The sequence below is a fragment of the Ovis aries genome, chromosome 2 (assembly GCF_016772045.2).
Source record: "Ovis aries strain OAR_USU_Benz2616 breed Rambouillet chromosome 2, ARS-UI_Ramb_v3.0, whole genome shotgun sequence".
Classification (NCBI taxonomy): Eukaryota; Metazoa; Chordata; class Mammalia; order Artiodactyla; family Bovidae; genus Ovis; species Ovis aries.
In genome coordinates, this window is record NC_056055.1 from 32,194,471 (window position 1) to 32,209,254 (window position 14,784).

The window sequence follows — 14,784 nt, forward strand, 5'->3', positions numbered from 1 at the left end:
TATCATTGGTTATGTAAAGTCTGCCTGCCCCACTTGGAACGCATTGAGATAAAAGGTTCTGCCCACTACCCTAGCCAGTGCCCTACCATTCAGACATCAATCAGCCCTGGATGAATGAATACATGATGAGTGGATATCACAGTTCACGCGACAGCTTTTGTTTAACAGGCCATTTATGTTGCCTGTTTATAGTTAACATCGTCACTCCCTGATATTTCACCTGAACTCACCCTATAAGCCCAATTTCCAGGCATTCTTCTTTACAAATTTGTGAGCAACCAATGTTACTGTTACAAACTACAGATATCTCAACACAAGGGGCCCAAAGAATAAGGAAGCATCCTTTTAAAGTGGCCTTTTGTGAGGCCGCCATATTACTTGAACAAATGGGCCCCGAGTCCAGGGAACAAGGATGCACTCAAACGCCTAAGTGGGCATTCACTCCCAGCAGCTGGCAGAGCCTCACCATTAAGTAAATCCTAACAATTCAGCCTTTCAGCCACCAATCTAATAGGCTTTTCTTGGCACAGGAGACTCCGGCTTGGCCAAACACTCATTTTCACATCTTAAATCAGTACGTGTCAGAACTGAGCAGAGGCTCAGACCTGCTGTACGTCTTGCCTTCTGCAGCAAGCTCATCTTGGAATGGAACTCACACACTCATTCAGACTCCTTCCCCCATAAAGATCTGTAATAAAAATCAATGATTTGTTCATCGGATCAAATTCCTAGTCTCTTATTCAGCTGCTTAAGACAGTTTTTTTCATTTAAAAAGCAGCTAGAAAATTGAAATTGACTTTTCAGGAAGCTACAGTACACCCCGTTAAAACATGAATTTGTGTGCAGGCATACCTCAGGTTCTTAATAATGCCAGGATGACCATCCCCCCTGAGCATTTCTGAGCAGCCCTCCGTCCATTGTTGTGCAGCTTTTAGCTGTTCTGGCTTCCCCAAAAGCATGTCTTCCCATCTTGATATGAGCTCCTCCCTCCCTCTTCCCAGAGACTCTGGGTGCACTTTGGCAATGGCATCCCATAAGCCCCATCTCTAGCAGCCCACTCTCAAATGAATGGCTAAATTCCTGGATAACTTGTTTCTCAGGAGTTCTGAGAATCACTGACCACACCACAGGGCAGACCAGCGAGGGAGCCCAGCACATAAACTGAGTCCTGGGTCTGAGCCAGCTGAAGCAGACAGCCAAGATGGAGCACACAAACGACATCAAGCTCGGCAGAGTGAGCCCACCCTGGGGGCTGAGCCAAAGACAGAGAAGAAGAGAAGGCAGGAGGATGGAATTGAGGAGAAGCGGGAAGTAACCCACTTCTCCTCAATTTGCTCACTGGGTACAGGATCCCGCCCCTAGGCGGCCAGGCCAGAACCTGGGTCGGGAGATGAGGAACTAACAGGAAAAGGCAGGCCCCTGAGACCCAGAAGCACGTTCAGTCTCTCCTATTCTGTCTTAGTAAACAGCCACCCCTTCTTCAGCACTTTCTATGTTCCTGCTACTGGGTCAAGCGCCTTACACACATCACGTATATCTTTACAACCTTCTGAGGCAGGTATGATTATTATACCAGTTTTACAGATGAGAAAACTGAGTCTCATAGAAGTCAATTGCCTTCCCCAAAGCAAGTGCTTTGTTGCGTCAGGGATGTGGGTCAAAAGCTCTGATCTATATTATCATTTCTGAATATGTACATTCATAGCTTCCCTGGTGGCTCAGACAGTATCTGCTGCAATGCGAGAGACCCAGGTTCAATTCCTGGGTTGGGAAGATCCCAACTGCATGGACAGAGTAACCTGGTATGCTACAGTCCATGGGATCGCAAAGGGTTGGACATGACTGAGAGACTAACACTTTCGAGGCAGATAAACAAGGCCTCCTGTGCAGATAGCTGAATCCCACCCAATGTAAGACACACAAAAAGTCAATTTGTGAAATGCCCAATTCATAGGGAGAGCCAAGAATCACAGGGACAAGCCAAGTACAAAAAAAATACCAAATGCCTAGTTATTTACCACAAATTAAGGATATAGAAGATAAGAAAGAGAACCGGCAGGACAAGCCTGGACAGGATCCACAGAAGGCTGCAGGCCACCACTGGCCAGCTCACTTTGCATTTGCTTTTTGGTTCTCCAGGTTAAAACTTCTCTCTAATGCAGGTAATATCTTTTTTTTAATTTTAAAAAATATGTTTTTATTGCCCGCCCAGCGTGGGCCAGATGGAGGTGGCTCAGGGTCGGTGGGCGAGGGCACTGGCCTTCACGGGCCTGCATCCTCCTCCGGGCAGGCTAGGTGCACTCACCCGCCAGTCAGGACCCAGCCCCCGCAGGGCTGCGGGCAAAAGGCAGGCTGTGCAATGACTGTGAGCCCCTCCCCATGGGCGCCTGGGTTCTAGATGAAATTAAAGGACACACTGTGCCTTGGGGAAGGAGCACTGGAGACTCAAGAATGTTGGGAGTATGGACCCAGCAGGACTCTGGATCCTGCTCCACTGTTTCTCCATCTGACTTTGTCCAGTGGGTGCAAATTTTAAAAAAAAAAAAAAACAAAACTTTTTTTTTTCAATTATATGCCTCAAAGAATGTTGCTTCTGAAGATAAGCCCTACAAGGACTGTCCATCTTAACTGGTACCATTCATAAAACTGGATATATTCATTCAGTGCCCCAACCATGTTTAGCAAAACCAAGGGACCTGATGTTTCTATACCACAGCTAGGCTTACTGTGTCTGTCCCCAACTGCATGTGCCAAGCTCTCCTATCTCTCTGTGTCAGGGGAGGGGTGGGGAGGAAAGCGAGATGATAAAGCTTCATCCTGGAAAATATTCCACTTGTTCAAATTCACTTTCTCTGCCAAACAATTGAATCAGCTGCCTAAAGCTGGTGAGGAGACACATCTGACAGGTGTCCAAACTTTGCAGAACTAAAAGGGTCACTGCAACTAGCTTCCCTCTACTCCAAAGGCAGTGTGAATTACATGGCAAAGAAGTGCCTAGAACAGGGTCTTGAGCACTCTTTCATTAGATTTTTCACCAAATGGGATGACACGTGAGGACTCCACTCTGATGGTACGATGTGGGAAAAGAGACATCAGGAGGAAAACAAGAGCACAACTGCCTTAGGTCAGGCAGGCCTTGTCCCGAGCACATGGTGCCACTGCAATTATGGTCTGAAGAGAGGTGTAAGCTGGCCAAGGAAGGGGAAGGAAATAAACCTATTGTTATCCAAAGAAAGGGGAGCTCCTGAGGACATTTTGGTGGAAATTTCTGGCACTACGAACAGCAGTTCACGTGCTGATTCTCAACATCAAGTGGCAAAAACAACACTTAGAAAGACAATTTCTATATCCACATCTAAGGTATATAGCAGAAACCCTGGCAGGCTCTGGTTTCAGTTAACTGATTTATGTAGCAGTAACATAGTATTTTTAAGATAACAAATAACCTACTAATCTTTTTTGACTTACCAAATCTCTAAGAACAGTTCCTCTGGGTATCAGGTGCAACTCAGCATTTACAGCTTCAGCAGTTAGCTGTGAAAAGTCTATTCTTTACAGTATCCATACACCTACAGGGCCAATAGCTTTGTTTTTTTAAAGGGAAGCAGTCTATTGTATAATATTAGACTCAAAAGGTTGCAGCTTTTCAACACTCTTTCAGAGACACATATTTCTGCTGCTTACCCATAAACCACAGATGGCAAAAAAAAAAAAAAAAAGCTTTAAAGGAGGCAAAACAATTTAGAAAAACTTCTCAAAGTGGGGTGGAAACATCAGAGCAGAATCAGCACAACTACTGATCTCTTCTCCCCCAAGCCACTCCTTCCATGTGCCTACGTATCCCTGACACAAATCTGTCCCATCACCTGAGCTGAGTCTTATCTACCCTCCCATACATATAGCCTAGTCTAAGACAGCAGTTTGAGTTGCTAGGCAGACACACAGTCAGGCAGTTCCGAGGGAAATTTGACCCTCTTCATGATGGGACCAAAAAAGGTACTGATTACCTCTCCTATGGAAAATTCTACACTGGGAGGTAGACAAGAACATGGTGGACTGAAGTAAGGTCTCAAAAATCCTGGCAATTTTTACAAGCTAAAAAGGGAAGGGCGCGTGGTTCTGAAGGTAGATAACAATGAGTGATGGAAAAATGGAAATTAGCTCATTACTTATAAGTGAAAATTTACTATATCAACTGTCCTGAGATATTTAAAAACCAGTCCCACTCATCACATGATATCTGAGTGGGAATAATCAAAACAGTTTTGACTGAAAATGTGTCCTGCAAAAGTCCACACACAGAGCCAAATTTTCCAGCTGAAAACCATCAGGCTTATGAATATCAGCACCATCCACATAAACTTTTCAAACACCAGTGATCAGCAGTTCACAGCATTCATTTGTTCAAACATTATGTTCTTCATCCAAAGTTGAAGGTGTTTTTAAAGGGGGAAAAAACCAACTTTCTCCCCACCTCCTTCCCCTCCTGATGTCTCTGAACATAACATTATATTACTGAATAAAATTTCTCAAGGTCACAGTTGAAATGTCGACAGGTAGGACATAAGGGAAAGATTCAGGGTCATTTCTCAGAGGTAAGCAACATTATACTTAAATGATCACACTGTGGTCTGTAAGCCATACGAGTGCTTAACGTCACCTCCAAAAGACAGGAATGATCAACAAGAGTCACTAAGGATCACACCTGTCAGCTATCACAAGAGATTAGTTACCAGCACATGACTGGTTTTGTTTTGTTTTGAACTAGGATTGAAAATGAGACCAAGTAGGTTATGGGTTTGGGCAAGCTCTGGGAGTTGGTGATGGACAGGGAAGCCTGGCGTCCTGCAGCCCATGGGGTTGCAAAGAGTCAGACACGATGAGCAACTGAACTGAACTGAACGGAATATTAAACCTAGAACGGGGATATGGCACTTTCTGTTTTACCTAAGAAAGATGTACTAGTTAGACAGTTATTTTGATTAGATGATGTAGAAAAACCAAAGATCAATCACTTTTTCCTCTACTCTCTCCTAACTGTATATTTAAAGGAATTCATTTAAAATATTAACAAAGTAATAATTGTATTTATTATAAAAAATTATATTACCATATAATCTCTTCAGTACTGAGGGATGATGCATTCTGTTGTGATAACTTATCACAACAAACCAAAACAAAACAATCAGGTGTCACTTGCCACATAAAGATTTAAACAATCATACCCCAACCTTAAACCAGACAGACTAGTGATGGTTAATGAAATGAGAAGCTGTCACTTATAGGGTGGCCTATTAGGTAGAGCCACAACGCTCACATATTCCAAGACTCAAAGGTTAAATAATAATGAAAAGTGTTCTGTGAACTTTCTAAAAAGCTAAATTATTAACTTTGAGACTTGGATAGAACTACAGCAGGTTCTAGCGCCATTCACAACCATGGGGCACAAGCCATTTGGAAAAGGCAAGAATGTCGTATGTGTTGTCAAGTGCCCATGAGTGTTCTGAATGCCAAGGGTCAACCTCTGCATGGGTGAAAATGAAAACCCACCATGAAATGGTTACTGGTTACTCCTGACCACCCTTTCCAAGCAGGTAGTAAGACAGATGGACATTAGATGGCTACCTAAACCACTTCTCTTAAATATCAACATTTCCTGGCTTCCAAAAAAAGGATAATTGCCAAATCCTAAGTAGTATGAAGAATATAATGAAAACAGTCCTGCTCAGGAGTCCAGGTCCATCTCTTGCTACCTACCAACCAGCTACCTCAAGAAAGCTACTGTACCTACAGTCTGATGAAATGAAACAAGAAGAAAGGACTCACTGACTGCTTAGCTTCTTCTAAGGTCTAATTGTCCAAGGGTCTTGGGCTGCCCTTCACCAACAAAAGCTCCTCCCCTCCTCTCTATTGGTAGGTAGCTTTCTTTGTCTCCTGATCAGAAATAAGCTTTTACACTAAATTCATGTTTTATTTCATGCATATGAAATACAAGATTAGGTTAGGTTAGGTACACAAAGCAACTGACTAGAATTAAAGGTGAAAGTTCATAACACATTCCCCGGCAGGGTGTCCCAGAAGTCAGACAACACAATCTTGACCTTGAGGTTCACCTCTCATCCCCCTACCACAGCATCTCTGAAGCCTCTCCCCTCCACCCCTCTCCTCAATGCACACACACACACACTCACACACTAATGCCTCAAGGAAATGCACTCTGCACTTCAGAGGTTACAGATTTGCTGGGAGACCGGAGGATATGTCTGACAATGGCGCCTCTTCTGACATAATACCGTATTTGCAATTACTGAAATTAATCTGAGCATCCGTCTCTGTAAGCTTATGGTGTTTTTCATGGCTTTACGGGGTGAGCCAATGCTATGGGGCTTTTAGGTTCCTAAGCAGCTGGGTGAGACACAAGCCTAGAGTAAAGCGTACAGAGGGGCCAAGAAAGCTGTTTCAATGTTCCCTGGCTTCTCCATCAATAAGCACCTCCATACCCTACATTCCTGGGGTATGCCCCACTAGGTTCCAGTAAGCTGAATTTCTGTGTTCCCAGGAAGTCCAGAGGCACATTCCGCATTCTCAGTGCTGGCAAGCAAGCATTCAGCCCAAATGCCACTCAGCACTGTCACCACACCCTCCCTTCACATTCTAGAAGACTATTATTAGATCTCCCTGAAATGCACAGAATTTTTAAATCCCTGACTGTTATCTCTAATAGGTATATTTGAACTTTATCTCTCTTAAAGCTTGGCTGCCTTTCCCATCAGACCAAACATCTGAGGGGACAAGAAGGCAGAAATGAAAAGAGAAAACTCACAATCAGCGAGGTCCTACAGGATGATCTCACTAGTCAACCCCACGAGCCTTTGCGCCCCACTTCCAGGGAGAAAACATGCTTGGAGGTCTCTCCTTCCACCCTCACCCCCATCCCCATGAGACTGCCAGTATTCTTAAGACTGATTTCTGCAGTTCACAGTAAATCAACTGAAAGATGTACTCAGACTGTCAGGTTTATTATCAATACAGCTCCTTATGTTGATTAAAATGCTCATGGATTTTATGCCAAAATGAGAATGTTTTAACTTTGAATTATTATCTTCCAGTGACCATCCAAACAAATGTAGAATATGTAAGGCTCCACAGTGTTTTGTTTAAAACTCATCTTGTGCTTAGAAATTTTGGCTGCTGTGCACATTGCTGTTCAGCCAGAGAATGCAAAAGCAAAAGCAGCTCTTATTTTGATGAGCTGCAGTCTTTAATATCCTGTTTATCCCCACCAGTCATCACTTATTGAGGGTCATATACATGTAAACATATATGGGGTGTTCACGATGCTTTATGAATATTAATCCATTCATTCATTCAATCAGCAAGCATTTATTGAGCACCCAGTATCACACATCTAATTAGGCATAAGAGATAAAAAGTGATGAGAAAGTCCAAGGCCACAACCTTGTGACACGTTGTGGGGAAAGCAATCAAACAAGTAATGAGTATGCACTGTGGTAAATGCTGTAATGAGGAAAAGAGGTTATTAAAAATAATATCTAGGGCAGTGACTATGTATCCGATGTTTACAGCCACTGCCTCCAATTCTCACAACATCCTGCAAAGGTAGGTTATCTTCCCACTTTCCGGTGTACCAGGCTGTCCCATGCTAAACACTGCCTCTCCATCTGTGTCGGCATCCACATCATCGTTTACATCTCAAATCCCCATTCTGGTCTCAATATTGTACCTGCAGGCCTGCCTTAACTTATTCAGGCATCGATCAAATTTTTGCCTGGAATTATAAAGCACATTGTACACCTTGGGGAGAAAAGAGACCAGAACACACTCTAAAGGAACTTTCAAGTAGGCTACATGGAGTAATATAAGAACATTAATAACACAAAGCAAAGATGGAGCATGGACTGGGCAGTCTGTGGTCACGATCAGTGGAGTGCTTCAGACAAGCCATTTGGCTTCTGAAAGGGAGAGATCATTGTGGAGAGATTTATTCAGGAGGTAGGACCAAGGTCTTAAGATCACATAAGGTCAGACTGGAAGAGAAACAAGGCCAGTCCTTAGGAAGGCAGCGTTCAGAGAGGTGCCTGGAAGGCTCACAGATTAGGCTGAACCAAAGCCAGGGGTGAAACTGGAGCCTGATGGTGGGACAAGCCAGACTTCAGCTGCCCCAAGCGCCCGCTGATAAGAGATGCTAAAGCACCTGGGGCATTAAAATGACCCAGTGTAACAGCACATGCAGAAATCCACATTTGTAAGAACTCCTCCCAGAAACCACTACACATGACGGAAGCAGTTCTTCATTCTACCTCCTGGGATAGAGGCTGAGACCCAAAGGACCTCCTGGAGTCAACAGAGGTCACCAAACAATACTCTAATGATGAAGTCCTTTTCACAGCAGGCACTTGTCTCCACTTGACTTCAAGGCCAGAGCTGCATTATTCAGAATCAGAGTAGAGAGGCTGAGGGCCGTCAGCAATGGGTCTTCCTCACGGCCCTTTACCCACAGGCCCTTCCCCAAATTGGTAAACAGACACTGAAAAGAATATCGGATTGCAAACCAAGTTATTAGCGTGCCTGAAATACTCACGTCTCAACCAAGTTCTGCCGATGATATCTTTGTTTGTTTAACTCCTGACCGCTGATAAAATATTTTTACATGTCTTAGATTACTTGATACTCACAACAGTCATGAAATAAGCACTAGGCCTCTAATTTAATAGATGAAGATCCTGAAGGTCAGGGGGGATAAGTGACCTATTCAAAGTTATAAAGCTACTGAGCCATAGAGCCAATTTTGGATCAGACTATCTGTCCAGTGGTCTGTCTGCTCTGTCACTACTGCAGATGATTATAATACTTCATAAAGCTTTTTAGAGCTGACAAAGAGTTCTTATGGTAGTCCTGGCAGTATACACACTAATATACACAGACAGAGACACACACACTCTCGCCCTTGTACATACAAACTTTTGTTTTCATAAAAGTAAAGTGACAATAGTAATAATCATAATACTATATTCTACTTGTTAAAAAACCCATCTTTCCTCCTCTAGCTATGGACTTTTCTCAGCTCATTTATAAGGTGAAGAAGAAGTGAAGTCGCTCAGCCGTGTCCGACTCTTTGTGGCCCCATGGACTATAGCGTATCAGGCTCCTCCCTCCATGGGATTTTCCAGGCAAGAGTACTGAAGTGGGTTGTCATTTCCTTCTCTAGGGGATCTTCCCTATCCAGGGATTGAACCCGGGTCTCCCACATTGTGGGCAGATGCTTTATTCTCTAAGCCACCAGGGAAGCCCTTTATAAGGTGAATAGCTATTATTTAGATTACTGCTAAAGATACATGGGTGAAGTCTTAAATCCTAGATGTTGGCCTATTTGTAACTCACCCTTAGAACAACCTTGCTTTTGTGTTAAATGTCTGCCCATTTCCATTTTGCAACACTAAGCTCTTGCCTCCACTCCTAATCTCCTTGCAGTGACACACAAAGCAGCATCTTTCCCAAATGTTCATCTTATGCCTGCATTTGTTTTCAGGAAGTGGCAATTTCCCAGCAGACATAAAATTCACAGGACTTGAAAAAAACTTCAAAAAAAAAAATCTAACTATTTACCCCATTTTTAGACAAAAACAAAAGACCTATTAGACAGATGGGCACGTATACTTTTTTTTCAAAATTCCCAACTCCCAGTTTTTCAGAGTACTTCTTTGAAATTCATAGGTCACACAAATTAAAATTCTCAATAAACAATTTGTCATTTAGTCTTGCACAGTGGGGAGAAAATTATACACAGAAATGTAGAACGAGCCAGAATCAAAGCCAACAGCTAGTGACAAATGAGCAAACCACTTCCCATAGCAGAGGCAGAGGGCCTGTCATCACACCCACGAAATAAAGGATCACAAACTCCCCCATCAGCCACAGGGAGTCCTCATTTTTTGTTTTTCCTTCTCATCGCATAATTCTATCAAAAGATCTTCATGAAAATAAGGTCAGCATATTTAATCTATAAAGCAGTCACCTCACCTACTTTTAATCATCTCTCTTTATGAGAGAATTTATATAATCAGGCCACACTACACAAACAGAATTTAAATATAGTTTTTCACCTTTCTCCCCTGTTCCCAAAGGAGAACTCCATGTACCACTCATCTTGCTAAAAGCCACAGGAATAAAGTGACTTAATTCTAGTTAAACCAAGTATTTCAACCACATACTCTTAAACCTTAATCTTAAACATATCCACGAAATGTGATTTTTGAGAACTTTCCTTCTTACTCATTCAGTAAATCTCCAGTATACAATAAACGTCCCCTAAGCACAAGCTCCCAGTGATGTTCTTAGTTCATACTAAATGTATACATAAATATTTTATATAATAACTTGAAAAACATTGCTTTTAGCCTGAACTATTACTTGAACTTGAAAAATATTTTAAACTCAACTTCAGTTCTCATAAGGGAATCTAGGCTGTGGGTGTTTTTTAATTTCCTTTTCATGTGGAAAAAGGAAGCACTGAATCAGACAACAGATGTATATGGAAAAACACATATTTTGATACACATATTAAATAAAGACATACTTTTTTGTTTGTCTAAAGATTCTTCTGTCTACTTGACTCACAATACAAATAAACCACAGTCAAATTCCTTATGCTGAATTTAAATTAAGGTGTGAAACTTGGGTTTTCTGCTGAAGTCAGACCAGAGCACAACCCACTTTGTCAAATCCCCAGTCAAGAGGAGACCCATCCGGCCCTTCACGGTTCTTTGTTCACCTGGAACTGAAAGGCTCCACTTTCAGAATCACAGCTCCTGCAGCAATGGAAGTATGCTTTGAATCCAGATAGCCATATTAGCCTCGCCATCAGGGATTTGTTAAAAATTTAACATCTTGAAAGAAAGCAAAGCAAGCAACCGCTGACACCAACTGGGTAATTAAACTGCTGGTTCAAGGAAGTTTCAAAATCTAAACCCAACATCAACATCTGGTAAGTCTTCATGTGTGACCTACCAATACTTGTGCATGCATGTTACTCCGAAAATTCATAAAGAGGGAAAGTATTACGCTTTTAAAAGCCTATTAATTGGTTTGTTCTCTCTATCTGAATCACACATAAGCAGCTAACTCCAGTTCCAACTACGCATCAGCTTTTGCCTCATTGTCTCAGAAGGGCAAAAGCTGACAAGTTACTGAAGACAATTAAATCTGTTCTTGTCCAGGGTCCTCCATCAATACACTGCATCATAATCTAACACTGAAATTGCCTCTTCACCCCCAACCCCTTGGATGAGGCAGTTTATTTCTGGGCCCTAGTCCTTGCTAGGTTAGTAACTCTTTTCTCTATAATTTGCACATCTCTTAGAAGGGCGAGGGAGACATCTGAATTCAAACTCCATTTGTTTACCACCCGCTACCCGCAATACTATGCATTCCCACCATCCAGAAACTTGAGCTTTCGGCACCCCACCCCACCTGCCCCATACCTGCCAAGTTCCTCGCCGGTGTCGTAGTAATCATCCACGTTTTCCTGCCTGAACACGGTCATGATAAACTGTCACGCGTCACCACAGCCCAGCGCACTTCAGCTCCGCTTCCCAAACCATCACCACCACTCCTGCGCCTCCGTGGGCCCCTCATGCATCACTCAGCAATCTTTAAAAAAAAAAAAAAAAAAAAGGCAATATAATAATAAAATGACAACCCCAAAAGGAAGTACCCTTCCCCTGGGCTAATTCTAGCTCGCTGAAGACCACCTCTCCGGAGCTGCCCCACCCCGCCGGGTGGAGAGGAGCACTCTTTGTTAAACCCCAGCATAGGGATGCCCCCAGCCCAGCATCGCTGGCGCACTCGTGTGGCCCGGCACCGCCGCACCCCAAGGTCTGAGTCTCCGAAAGCAAAGCGCGGAGCACCGATCAGCACCCGCTCCGGAAGTCGCTGGCCTCCCCGCCTCCTCTTTCTATGCACACACGCCCACCCAGCTCCCCACCTCCAGGGGCGCCGCGGAAGAATGAAGCCCTCGCCCGGGCGGAAAGCGCCTGGCTGGAAGCATCCCTCTCCTGCCAGCAGCAGCCGTGCAGCCCCCGCGCCACCTCTCGGCGCCCGCAGTTCCCCGGACGCCACGGCCACCTTCTCTCCTCCCTCGAGCCAAGCTGTCCCCAGAGGCACATTCCTGGCGACTCCCGCACGGTTACCCAGCCGACCCGGCGAGCGGCCGCCCGGGGGAGCAAGGGAGGGAAGGGAGCGGCCGAGGGAGGCGCGGCCGCCGGCTTCCAGTCTTCGCGCCCCGAACACAAAGCGCCCGGCCCGCGCCACCTGTTCCCATCCGGCCCGCGGGGCTGGGGGAACCTCCTGCTGGCGATCCCACTTCTCCCCTCAGCCAAGTTTACCCTGCCTCGGCCTTCCCTGTTGTCTTGGGCGCTGCCCGGGCAAACCTCGTCGTGCCGCGGCCGCGAAAGCCAAAGCAGGCTGCGGGGCTCGGGAGGAGCGGAGAGTCGCGCGCGGCCACTCACCCGGGCGCCCGGGAGCTGCCCGGGTCCTTCCCGGGCGCTGTCGGAGGCCGACGGTAGGCGCCAGCGCCCGAGACGAGCTGGGCGGCGGCGGGAGTGCAAGGAGGCTGAGGGGGGGCGCGGATCCCGCGCGTCCGCCCGGCGTCGGCTCGGCCTGGCTCTCCCGCTCCGGCTCCGGAGCAGCCCCGCGGCTCCTCGCCGCCTTCCGGGCGGAGGGCTGCCGACAGGCGGCCAATGGGGACCCCGCGGGCGGGCTGGCGACACGGCCCACCCACCTCCGAGCTGCCCGGCCGGGCCGGCGCTGCAGCTGCTGCGCTGCGCTGGCTGCTCCTCCCCGCTCGGCTCTTTGGGCTCGCTGGCGCGCTCTACCGCGCACACCCCCACACCAACCCACTCACCCTACACCCGCGCAGAGAGCGGTCGCGCGCAACGTGGGTGCCCCCCCTGTGACAAGCGGCTACGCTGCCCTCTTCCGCTAGGATCCAGAGGAATGCGATTCCTTCCTCCTGCAAAGGTGTTTTGAGCCCCCAGCGTGGGCCAGGCACGGTGCTTGGCACAGGAAAATCACAACATCATAAATTTTTAAAAATCTCTGCCCTTCTGAAACTTACATTTTAACAGAGAAACTAGACAATAAGTATATAAACAAATAAATGAGATCATTTTAGAAAGGATGGGTTCTGTGGAGACGATACTGACGGATAAGCCGATAAATAATGACAAGAAAGGAGTAGACCTCATTAGGAGTTTCTCTACGGGACTGGAATGAGGAGTTTCTCTAGGGGACTGGTGTTTTGAGCTGAGATCTGGACTGTGAAAAGATATGAAACCAAAGAATAAAGTTTAGGGTATCAGAGGCCCAATGTAACAGCAGAAACGAAAGGCTTATGTGTGCAGTCCAATACGAATTGGTTATTGATGAGTTGAAATGTGGTTAGTCCAGAATTAGGTGTGCAAGAAGTATGAAAAATACACATGGGATTCCAAGACTTGGTATAGAAATAAGGATAAAAAACATTTCTTGAATATTTTTTATGTTAAATGCATGTTCACATAATAGTATTTTGTACTATTGGGTTAAATAAAATATATTATTAAAATTAATGTCACTTTTTACTTTTCAAAATGCAGATATTATAAAATATGAGTACCTATGTTGCTTGCAGATTTTTCTGTGGTCTTCTTAGAGATCCCATACCTACTGGAGATCCTTATCCATTCTCTCTGCTTCTTACCCCAGGCCCCCACCAAGCCCTGAAATGTGAGAAACAGAAAGGATGTTTCCCTATAAGGACTGCTGTACCTGCAAGCTCAGTCATGTCTGACTTCGTGTGACCCCATGGACTGTAGCCCACCAGGCTCCTCTGTCCATGGGATTTCCCAGGCAAGAATACTGGAGTGGGTTGCAATTTCCTTCTTCAGGGGATCTTCCAGATGCAGGGATTGAGTCTTCTGAGTCTCCTGCATTGGCAGGCGGATTACTTTACCATTGAACCTCCTGGGAAGTCCATACAGACTGCTGGGAATCCTTAAACAGAGAAAAGCTCCTATTGGAAAAAATCTACCTTACTGCTGAGAGTTACTAAAACTGTTATGTGAACACACTGAGAATTCAGCTCCATGTCATTGTTCAAATTTCCAGATTTTCCAAAATGAGATGGTTTAAACTGTCTTTGTGCTAAGTCTCTTCAGTCGGGTCCGATTCTGTGCGACACCATGGACTGTAGCCTGCCAGCTGTCCATGGGGATTCTCCAGGCAAAAATACTAGAGTGGGTTGTCATTTCCTTCTCCAAAACTCTCTTTAGTTCAACAGAAATTCTTGAGGTAAAAAAGAATACTCCTCAGATCTTATGTGAGACCCTCCTCTTAAAGAACATTTCATATAGTGACCCACAGAAAGGGCACACATTTATTATGACAGAATCAAGGGAAGATTCCAAATTGGGAGGCATTATCAATCTAAGTGACGGGTTTCAGAATTAACACAAAAGGATCTTGAGAGGTGAGAAATACAGGCAAAAATAACAAAAAAACGTGATTCATTTTGGGAAAATGCAATTGAATACATCTGTTGGCAGGAGGGATTAAAACACAGACTTGAGTGCTTGTGGATGACTGCTTTAGGGGTAATATTTTCCCGCTAAATAAATAAATAAGTTTTCCAAAGCAGTGAGGAGAACTGGCTCTGTTTGGTGACCAGCATGTCTTCCCTACCCTATTGGACATGAGGATCACAGTGAATTTTCTAGAATATTAAAT

The 14,784-nt window shown here is 44.9% G+C and overlaps 1 protein-coding gene across 9 annotated transcripts in view; it reads right to left on the bottom strand.

The window, feature by feature from the left end:
- The window catches only part of DAPK1 (death associated protein kinase 1), a 206,090-nt gene extending 193,209 nt beyond the window's left edge, over positions 1-12,881 (bottom strand). For 2 of the 9 annotated variants that reach the window (XM_027964242.2, XM_060409077.1), the window contains exons 1-2: positions 12,528-12,864; positions 11,502-11,670 (exon numbers count right to left, since the gene is read on the bottom strand). In XM_027964242.2, the coding sequence (XP_027820043.2) occupies positions 11,502-11,563 (62 nt within the window). In that variant the 5' untranslated portion in view covers positions 11,564-11,670; positions 12,528-12,864. Of the gene's footprint in view, positions 1-11,501; positions 11,671-11,771; positions 11,945-12,004; positions 12,200-12,404 lie in introns of those variants that run through there. The other 7 variants (XM_027964243.3, XM_060409078.1, XM_042243060.2 and 4 more) reach the window with 6 other exon arrangements.
- Positions 12,882-14,784: the final 1,903 nt, after the last annotated feature.